Source organism: Asparagus officinalis, chromosome 7, assembly GCF_001876935.1.
Source record: "Asparagus officinalis chromosome 7, Aspof.V1, whole genome shotgun sequence".
NCBI lineage: Eukaryota > Viridiplantae > Streptophyta > Magnoliopsida > Asparagales > Asparagaceae > Asparagus > Asparagus officinalis.
This window is the reverse complement of record NC_033800.1, coordinates 52,259,148-52,269,635: the sequence shown is the minus strand read 5'-3', so window position 1 is coordinate 52,269,635 and position 10,488 is coordinate 52,259,148. Positions and strand designations below refer to the sequence as shown.

Sequence of the window (10,488 nt, the reverse complement as noted above, 5' to 3'; positions counted from 1 at the left end):
AAGATTAGAACCTGAGTTACTCTGATACCATCTTATATTAAGTCACTCTAACCATTACACCCAAACTCTAAAGTTTTGGAGAGGGTTGAATATTTTTTATTTTCTTGAGGAATATGAAACGATTCTATTCAGCGGCATCGATAATAATCTGGTTATAGATACAACCATGACCTTCAAGAGAGTCCGAGAAGAAGGTTCATTTATATCTGCAAGTAAAAGAAGCTAAATCATGTGCACAAATGTTGCTTGCGCATCAGAGATGCAGAACGAGAGGAAGAGTTGAACTCTTTAAGAGAAACCAGCAATCATCAAAGAGACTAGAAAGATGCGGAGGATAACCAATTTCTCCATGAAACATTAGCACTAGGGGAAGACAGTCAGATTCTAGCAAGATATCTATTCAACACATAGATAAGGCAAGATGCAATCTGGTCAAAAAGGCCAGGGCTTCAAACTCGAGAGGAGACGAAGGTGGACCAAAGGTGCTGAAGGAGTGGAGATGATGACCAAAGATGCCGAAGGTGGACCAATTGTTTTATACTCTAGCACTTTTTATCTATCACTATGTTTAGGAATTAACTGACTAGTACTTAAAATTGGAGACTGATGATGCTCCTATGGAGCTGATAAAATAGGAAGACAATTGAGAAACGAACTACTTTAATGAGCACCGAAGACAGAAAAACTAATAATATAGGCCAGTGATTTGAGGAAATGATCTAATGATGTGGCTAACCATACCTTGTACAAGACATAGATTTGCTGACCCCGTGGTTTAACTACTTGTTTCATCTGAAAATCTCATATTTAAATTTGTTATTGGCGTGCCAGTAACGGATTGTTTGCTTGTAGGAATCATGTATGAAAGGATATTATATTTCTTTACATACTTGCTTATATTTTCCATATATATAATCTGATGTTGACAGGCTAGATAGTTTTTACATGTCATTGTCTTAACATCACATTTCAGCCAATCTTAAGCAATCAGATGGACTGTTGTTATTTTTATTATGAGATGTGTGGTTAGTTCCGGACTTTGCATACTTCCTCTTCATTACTTTTATAGCCTCAGCCTCTCTTGATTGATCTGTACTCGGGCATGTAGTATTAATAATTATTTCTACAATTTTTTACAATATTTTCTTTTTACTCCAAAAAACGTAACTGTCATAAAGAAAATCCTGTCTTTTGGAAAATTCTCTGCCCAGGTGCTAGAATTGCCAGCGGATCATAGGCTTGTTTCCTCTGTTGAAATTCTTCCCATCTCGCTCCGAAGTGGTGTTTCCACTCTTCTTGAGTATTGTAGTGAGCCAAATACTGCTTCATCCCGATTCTTGCTTTCTTACAGAAGTCTAAAATTCTCTGGTTCTGTTTGAGGGCACGATCCAAATTGTCATGGCCTGATGAAGATGGTGCCGATGTAAGTAGACCAACCAAGTAGAATACCTCCTCATCTGGAAGTACTACCGATGTTCTATTATCCCATCTGCACTCAAAAACATTAGTCAAAATGGTCAGGATTTAGGACATTTGGCATCCAATAACATGTAGTAGCGGTGGTGAGTATTTACTTGGATTTATGTACTGGGTACATGAGTATGGGACCAGTGCTGCTGTCTGTAAGAATTTTCCCAAAGACCTCTTTGGCAAAGTCTTGGATTTTACTTCTTGGAATAAGAAGATTTAACCAAGGGTGTGGCACTTCCCACAGTCCTTTTGATCTCAACTGCATTTCAGATATATGCACTCTGTCCAAGAATTCAACGTACGAGACCTTGGATTTGAACAGGGTAGATGGTATGAATCGAAGCCGAGATAGAAGCGCATTAATTTCCTGCCAACCAAAAATTCAGTGTTGAAATCTAACTTTTATATTTTCTACTTCATGCATCAGACTCACATATGTTTTCAAGGTGAAAATACCTGGTCTGCTAGCTCTGACTCATCTGAATTGAAGTTTTTGGTCATCTCAAGGCAGAACAGAATTCTCCCATCGGATTTAAACTGACTCGCTTGAACAGGGTCCTGTGGGTTGAATGAAGATCTCCAGTTGTTCAGAATTCCTGTTCTGTTTATTATCACGAATCCCTCAATGTAATCAAAAGTATTTTCTGCTGATATCATCATCTCCTGGTCCTCTGTAAAGGTGGTTATATCCGAGTACAGAACTCTGATCCACTTTACCTGCAAATAGAGTAAAAGATACCAAGTTCATGAGTTCCAAACTCTGCAACCTACTACTTTTGCAACCAAAATAGAATGTCCTATGTCACCATTTTCGGTGCAGGTTCAAGTGCAATTTTAGCTTTGGTGATGATTCCAAACTGTCCAAGACCTCCAAGGACGCCAAAGAAGAGGTCAGCATTCTCTGTTTTTGAACAGTTAACCACCTCTCCTTTTCCTGCAGGCAAAAATGAAACTTGATCAGATTATTGAAAAAGCTAAAGGTAAGTCTTATGAGATAATTAATTACCTGTCACTACTTCCAGCTGGTAAACATTACTGATTTGTGGTCCGTGTCTGAATGCTTGTCCACTGACTCCTGCATTGGATAACGTGCCGCCAATTGTCAGATGAAGATAATCGGTCCACGATTTAGGTGCGAGACCATGCTTGAGGCTCTCGTTCAGAATATTAATCCACAGTGCACCACCCGATGCTTCGACATAAGGGATCTCTCCATTGTGGACACGTGTTTCCTGTCCCCGAAAGGATTCCATTTGGATTATGATGCCCTCCAGTGCCTGTGCCTGGCCCTGGAGAGAGTGCCCACGGCCTCTGGCTGCAATTGTGAGGTTCGAGTATGGACCCAATTCAAAGACATGCCTTATTGTTTTGGCAATGTCAGAGACTGAGTTAGGCTGGAGAATTGCGGAAGGAAGGAATTGATACCGATTACCAAAGTCCTTTGCAGCATGAGAGATATTATGGAAACTGAAGGAACCATCGATGGATAGAGTTTGGAGAGAAGATGGTGTGTCGATATCTGAGGAGTGCATGGTGACACTGCTTAGTAGTAGAAACATGAAGAGCTTGGAGACATTTGTGGGTGATGTTTTCATGGTGTTGATGGGTAAATTCTGAGGTTAAAGGTGTTGGTGAAAAGATGAGTAGAGCAAATGAAAGGGGGAGGGAGGGAGATTTAAAGAGGAGGGAGGTGGTGACATAGTCAACCAAACCCTGTAGTGAGATTGAGAATCCGTGAGAGGACTGGCTACTACTAACCTAGGTAGAAATGGAAGTGTTCAATGACTTTTCATATATGCCTGTACTTCCCTCTCATGCTTTTTTGGCTTACTGTTCTGAGGAAGAAAGGTGCTGGGTTTAAAAAAAAAAGGTTCCCATATCACAAAAGCTTCAATCTTCCTTCAAGTGCATTGCCACCTTTCTTCACCAAGAGCCAATACATTCTAGAAAATTACACTGTGGATCCCCACCAATTTGCTAGTGAGGTGCCTTTTGAGAAGTCAGGCTTTTACTTGCACAGTTCCTCCCTCTCCGAGAGCAATCTAGGGGGTGGCCCTGGTTGCCCGTTGCGATCCGGTGGGGCCAACGTCACGTGGTCAGGGATAACGGTGGGCCCGGAGCTCGAGCCAGGGGTGAGGGGGCCTGGGTCTGTAAGTGAAGGGGAGTGGGCTGCAGAGGAATGATATGTTTGAAAAGAGAAGCAGTACTCTCCCCTTTTGGGTGTTGAAACTTGGAGCCTTACTTCCCGGAATTGGAACAAGCTTCAATAAACAAAAGCATTTGCTCAAGTTCTTGTTGAGGGAGTGATGATTTGGTGTATGACTGGATTGAGTCTGATGAGCTACATGCTATAGAACCAACCCTATGATGAGGCCAGAATGTCTTCAGTCTATGCTCAGTCGTGTTGGTGAATTGAAGTGCCTAAGTTTTTCTGAACGTATATCCGACCGATGTAGTATTATTGATCGAGATAGCAATCTCCTCCACGAAGAAGAACTATAATCGATGTATATAGATCATGTGCGTTATCTATTGTATGTATGAATTTTTGATGATATTATATGTTGTGATTTCGTTGTACACAAACTCTTCTGTACTGTTGTATTCAATTGGTTTTCCTGTATGTTTCAGGGTTCTTACAGGTATCTGTTTTGTTTAGGGCGTGATATTACTGAAGTGGCAATTGTAGCCTAGCGTAATCCAGGATTATAATAAACTTGTTGATGCTTCCACTTTTGTAAACTATGGGCAGCAATTGGCCTAACATCCATTTGTATGCAAGGAGCCAAACTTCTCTCCTCCACTAGTTATTGCACAACTTAATCATAATGGAAAGTTTTGCTGTTTTATTTGTGTATGCTCCCATGACAACAAAGGCAGTGTGAATTTGACATAAAGAATTTTGAGAACGTAAGTTCATTATTGGCACGAGTAAGCGTTGGCCTGATGCCCACAGAATTGACGAGGAGTCAAAATGTGCAGCTCAGTCTCCTCATTGACCACCTAATATAAGATTCAAAGAAAACTCCTTTTTTTTAAGGAGCGAGAAAACGTGTCCTTCTCATTAACAATTTAGCCCATTCTTGCACATGCAGATTGCTGAGAACCTACAGTTGTAGAGTTATACAAGCAACCTCCCCCTCCCTTTTTGTTAGGTGCACATCTCTTCTTGCATTCAGATGGGGAAGAGGAAGAAGCAGCAGCTTAAGATTTTTGCGTATCCATTTGATGGAAACACCTTATGATAAACTTACATTTCTTTTGACTTGTGTCACCTGCGATCGGACCTAAACTTTGTGGAAGTGTAGTGTTTTATATTATCTCTCCTCGTAAATAATATGGTCATATATATATATATAATATATATAAAATAAATATATATATTATATATACACATATGTTGTGCATAATGCTAGGAGGATACTGTGCCGTGTAGGTTACACGTAGGTCTGTAGGTTTGGTCTGCGTCAAAATCTTAGGCTTGAATAGTTGATCAAATTAACCGCCTTTGTCAAGGCCGGGAGGAGGGATCAGATAATACTGCTAAACCTGGCATCTTTGATCTCAAAAATTTGGATTGATCCACAAGTTTAGTTAAATATCTCATACATGGAAGTTCCTCTTTCTTAAATATTTCGACTCACTTTTACCTTGGCTAGCTTATATATTAGCTAGAACTCACGACGAACGTAAAGGTACGTAGATATCGGTGTAGTCCATTCCGTTGCCTGCTCGTGCGTGCGTAGTCTATAATATTACGCGTCCGTGATTCCGTGTACAGTACTTCCTAGGTGGGATAATATTCCAAACATTTTGCTATAGGTGCTTACATTTTGCTATATACGCCATCAAGTTAAGGAATATTCAAGGAAAGGTCAGCTAGCTAGAGATCGTAAGTTGAGGGTAAAGATCAAGTTGGTATAAAGGATGGCCATGCTGAATCCAAGTGTTGGGATAGAAGAGTTTCTCGAAGGGAATGATCACTGCATTGAAGGGCATGCATGGATATGCACACCGTCTCATTGAAAGTTTGATCCAATTTGGCAAATATCTTATTTGCGATATATGACCCTTAAATCTGTTGGTACTAAATATAGCATAAACGCTACTCTCTTCAGCCGACACGGGGCGATGATCATACTAGTTATGAACAAGATACTGCATTACCGTTCTTGTAACCTCATGCTAAACATAATCATGCCACTAAGAATATAACCATCTTTTTTTGCCTAGGGGATGTTGGTTGTTGTTGGGGGAGTAGGGGAAGACGAAAGCCGAGTTTCTCCAGTTTCACACGCTCGCTTCTCAATGCGCTTTGAGAAAAATGGAGCCCATCTCTATAAATTGGTAATGTGCAGTTTTGGGTGTTTCACTAGTGGGTGTACACAGCTCTGCATGCTCTACAAAACTAGGGTTCTTCATTTTATCAATGTCTCTCCCATGTCTCTTTGCCCTAACTATTCCAAACATTTTCATCACTCCCCCCATATTGTCTCTTAAGCATAATGGACGCCCTAGATTCTAGCTACTTAGGTGACTACGATTTAATGTTCCTCTGTCTTTTCATTTTGGAGGGGCCAATGAAAAGATAAGAATTAGTTCCATTCACCTAACATGGATCAGTGTTAGAATCTTCAGGAAATATTTGTGAAAAAGAAAATTGTTGCATTTTATGCCATTACTGTAACCATGTCAAAAGACATAGGAAGAGATATCTGGTTATGCCATACTTTTCATCACTATAGATGAAGTAATAAAAGGAGACACAAATATGGAAGCCAATAACAACTAGATTGACTATAGTTGCGAGCCTGTAAGGGATGGTTGATCCATAAATGGAAATAAGAAAGTAAGAAAATATTAAAAATATCATATATACACAATATTTTCACCTATAAAAGTGTCATTTTATTTACAAAGAATTAAACAATAGTGTGACAAATCATGATACATATTTGTGTCATTAGATACACAATTAAATGTAAGTAGGAAATGCTAATAGGTCAACATGAATTGTGAGAGGATATATTGTTGGTCTTAAATAACAAATCTTAGATAGTAATTATGATGATTAAATACTTATGATAGTGTATAAGCTAAAAAACTCTATTGTTTGTTGGGGATTCGAAACAATCAAATTGAACCATTAACCTTCCAGACCTTGTGTTTGAGAGTAGAAAGTAGGAAAAATCACAGCAAATAAAAGATAAAAACTTGCAGGAAAGTAAACAAGAAAGAATACACCAGATTTAACGATGTTTGGCAATCTTGCCTACGTCCTCGGAAGCCACACCATACAATTCTTTGATTAAAATTGAAGAAGATTACAATGTCCACAAATAGGATCTAATCTCTTTGAGATCTCTCTAAAGAATTCTCTCAAAATCCTCTTTTTTTTTACGTCTAATCTCTTCTAAGGCTTTCCATATATATAGAAAACCTAAAATCAAAACAGATTAGAAATTCTAAAACCAAAAAACAAAACAGATTAGGAATCCTAATAACCTGTTACCAAAACAGATTAAGAATCCTATTATCAAAACAAAATAAGAATCCCGTTACCAAAACAGATTAGGAAACATGCTATCCAATAATTTATTTGATTCCAACTTTGAGTCTACATCCATTAGACTAACAATCTCCCACTTGGAGACCAAAACACAATCAACAAGCTCACCTGAACTCTCTCTTCTTCGTAAGCATCCTCCTACACGGAAAAAAAATCCATTCTCCTGGTGTGACTCCGCCTTCATCTCCTACACGTGAAGACCAACTAAAGTTGCGCACAACTCCAGTTTTTCAATGGTCACTAATTTTGTCAACATATCCGTAAGATTTTGACTCCCCAAAATCTTCTTTAGATGTAACTTCCCGTTCTCAATCAGCGAGCGTATAAAATAATATCGTACGTCGATGTGCTTCGTTCTGACATGGTATACTAGATTATTGGCAAGATGTATAACACTCTGGCTGTCACAATAAAGAACTCCTCTCCCTTGCTTCAGATCCAATTCTTCTAGGCACCTGTTCAACCAAATCATCTCTTTGCTTGCTTCAGTCATCACGACATACTCAACTTTAGTTGTAGACAAAGTTATAATCTTCTGCAGATATAAAACCTAACTCACTGCTGTCGATGCCAATGTATAAACATACTTCGTGGTGCTTTGCCTCGTATCATGATCATCGGTGAAGTCCGCATCCACGTATCCCTGTAGTATCAACTCCTTCCTTCTGAAACATAGTGGCTTGTCCATAGTCCCTCTCAAGTAGTGCATTATCCACTTTACGATCTCACAATGCTGCTTCCCTGGATTGCTTGCAAACCTGCTTATAACTCCTACTGTATGGGCAATGTCAGGTCTTGTGCAAACCATCGCGTACATGAGACTCCCAATGGCCAAAGAATATGGCACCCTACTCATATGATCTCTATCTGCATCTTTCTTAGGAGATTGCTCTTCAGATATCTTGAATTGCCTTCCAAGGGGCGTTCTAACAACCTTGGCATTCTGCATGTTGAATCTCTGAAGTACCTTCTTGATGTATTCAGCTTGACTCAACCTCAACGTCCCTTAAACTTTATCTCTACTGATTCGCATTACTAGAATATGCTTTGTTGTACCCAGATCTTTCATAGCAAACTTCTTTGCCAACTGCTTTTTTAAGTTGTTTATCTCCTCTAAACTCGGTCCTGTAACTAACATATCATCAACATACAATAACAATATGATAATACTAAACTTGAATCTCTTGAAGTAGCAACAATGATCTGGATTGCATCTTCTGTAGCTATTGTTCTGTAAGAAGTTGTCGAACTTCTTGTACCACTGTCTCGGGGCCTGTTTTAATTCGTACAATCTCTTCTTAAGCTTACACACCATCTCTTCCTTTCCTTCCTTAATGAAGCCAACATGTTGCTTCATGTAGATTTGTTTATCCAAGTCACCATGAAGAAAGGCAGTCTTCGCATCTAACTGCTTAAGGTAGAGATCTTCTGTAGCTACAAAGGTCAACACCACTCTGATGGTGGTGAACTTCACAACAAGAGAAAATATCTCCGTATAGTCCACTCATTCTCACTGTTGAAACCCCTTCACGACTAATCTGTCCTTATGTCTCTTGCTTTCATTACTCTTCTGCTTGACCCGATAGATCCATTTGTTATGCAAGGCTTTCTTCTATGTAGGTAGCTGGACTAACTCCCATGTCTCATCAGTGTGTAGAGAATCCATCTACTTTTGCATCGCATGCTCCCACTGCTGAGATTCACTCACTTGCATAGCCTCCTCATAGCACTCCGGTTCTCCACTATCTGTCAAAAGTAAATAATCAAGTGATGAGAGATATCTGAGATTTAGTTTGGGTATCCTGGATGACCTCCTAAGCTCCACGCCCTGGGTAGTCGTCTCTGCACCTGGAGCCTCCTCCGTACTTCGGTCAGAATTGACTTTGTTGCTCCCATCTAGAAGTTTCTACAAATCAATGTACTCGGATCCACCTGTATCCGTAGTGCTGCTCTCACTGCTTTGGCTATCATTGGAACTATCACTGTTCTTATACATCATCTCCTTATTGAATATCACATCCCTGCTTCTGATGATCTTCTTGTTCTTCTTATCCCAAAGACAATACCCGAACTCATCAATGCTCTATCCAATTAATGTGCACTTCTGTGACTTAGCCTATAGCTTATCCCTGACATGGTCATTGATATGAACATATGCCATACAACCAAATACTCATAAATGTGAGAGATTGATCTTCTTGCCACTCCAAAACTCCTCTGGAATCCTGTAACCTAATAAAACTAATGGCCCATGATTAATCAAGTAAGCTGCCATATGCATCGCATCCGCCCAAAATATCTTAGGTAGACCTTCATGTAATCGCATGCTCCTAGCATGCTCCGTCAATGTCCTGTTCATCCTCTCTGCAACACTGTTTTGCTGCGGCGTCCTTGGAGTAGTCCTCTACAAACGAATCACATTTAGAGCACATAACCTCTTGAACTCCTCCAGCTCGTATTCTCCACTGTTGTTTGATCTCAGACACTTCACCTTCAGATCTGTCTCGTTCTCCACCATGGCCTTGCACTTCTTGAAGATCCTGAACACCTCTAAATTATGCTTCATGAAGTATACTCACACCTTCCTTGAGTGATCGTCGATGAAGGTGACATAGTATGTCTAACCGTCAAGAGAAGACACGCTAGCTGAACCCCATACATCAGTATGGACTAACTCTAGCTTCTGAATTTTAGATGGCCTTCCACCCTTCTGAAAACTAACTCTCTTCTGTTTTTTAAAGATACAGTCCTCGTAAACACCAACTTTCATGGAATCGATGCCGGTTAGCTTCCCCTGTGAATGTAGAATCTTCATCCCCTTCTCGCTCATGTGTCCCAATCTATTATGTCATAGATTCGTACTCTCTTTGTAGATGTAATTGTGAGGGTGTCACTCGCATGTGCGGTGAGGTAGATGGTTCCTGTTTTGTTGCCTCAGGCAACAATCATAGTACCGTTTGAGATCCTCCACGAATCCTCGGTGAATGTCGAAACATATTCTTCTACTCCAAGCTGGCCAACCGAAATAAGATTCCTCTTCAGCTTTGGTACGTGACTCACGTTCTTTAGATTCCACTTAGAGCTCTTTAATTGTATTTGCACATTTCATCTTCCAACAACACTTTAGGGTTCATTATCCCAAGTATACTTTCTCAAAGTCCCATACTTCATAGTTATAAAGAAGCTTCCTATTAGCAGTGGCGTGGAACGAGGCTCCTGGGTCAATGACCCAAGAATCAGAATCACTATCCATAGCGATGATCAATGCATCCTGCACGAGATGAGCCTCCTACTCATTCGCGTCCTTCTTTTGTGCTTTACACGCTGAAGACGTATGGCCCTCCTAGTCACAGTTCCAATATTTTTCTTTGATAGACCTAACTTTTGAGTTCGATCTCTTCTTGGTTGACTTCGATCGATTCCTGTTCTGATTACCCTTCTTCTGGCTT

General features: G+C 40.0%; 1 protein-coding gene across 1 annotated transcript; it reads right to left on the bottom strand.

The window, feature by feature from the left end:
* Window positions 1,086-4,085, bottom strand: LOC109850514 (cytokinin dehydrogenase 4-like). The gene is made up of 5 exons (XM_020420534.1): window positions 2,477-4,085; window positions 2,277-2,404; window positions 1,927-2,187; window positions 1,575-1,837; window positions 1,086-1,489 (listed from the first exon to the last, which is right to left on the bottom strand). Exons 1-5 carry the CDS (start codon window positions 3,063-3,065, stop codon window positions 1,171-1,173), a joined length of 1,560 nt encoding a protein of 519 aa, XP_020276123.1. The 5' UTR covers window positions 3,066-4,085; the 3' UTR covers window positions 1,086-1,170.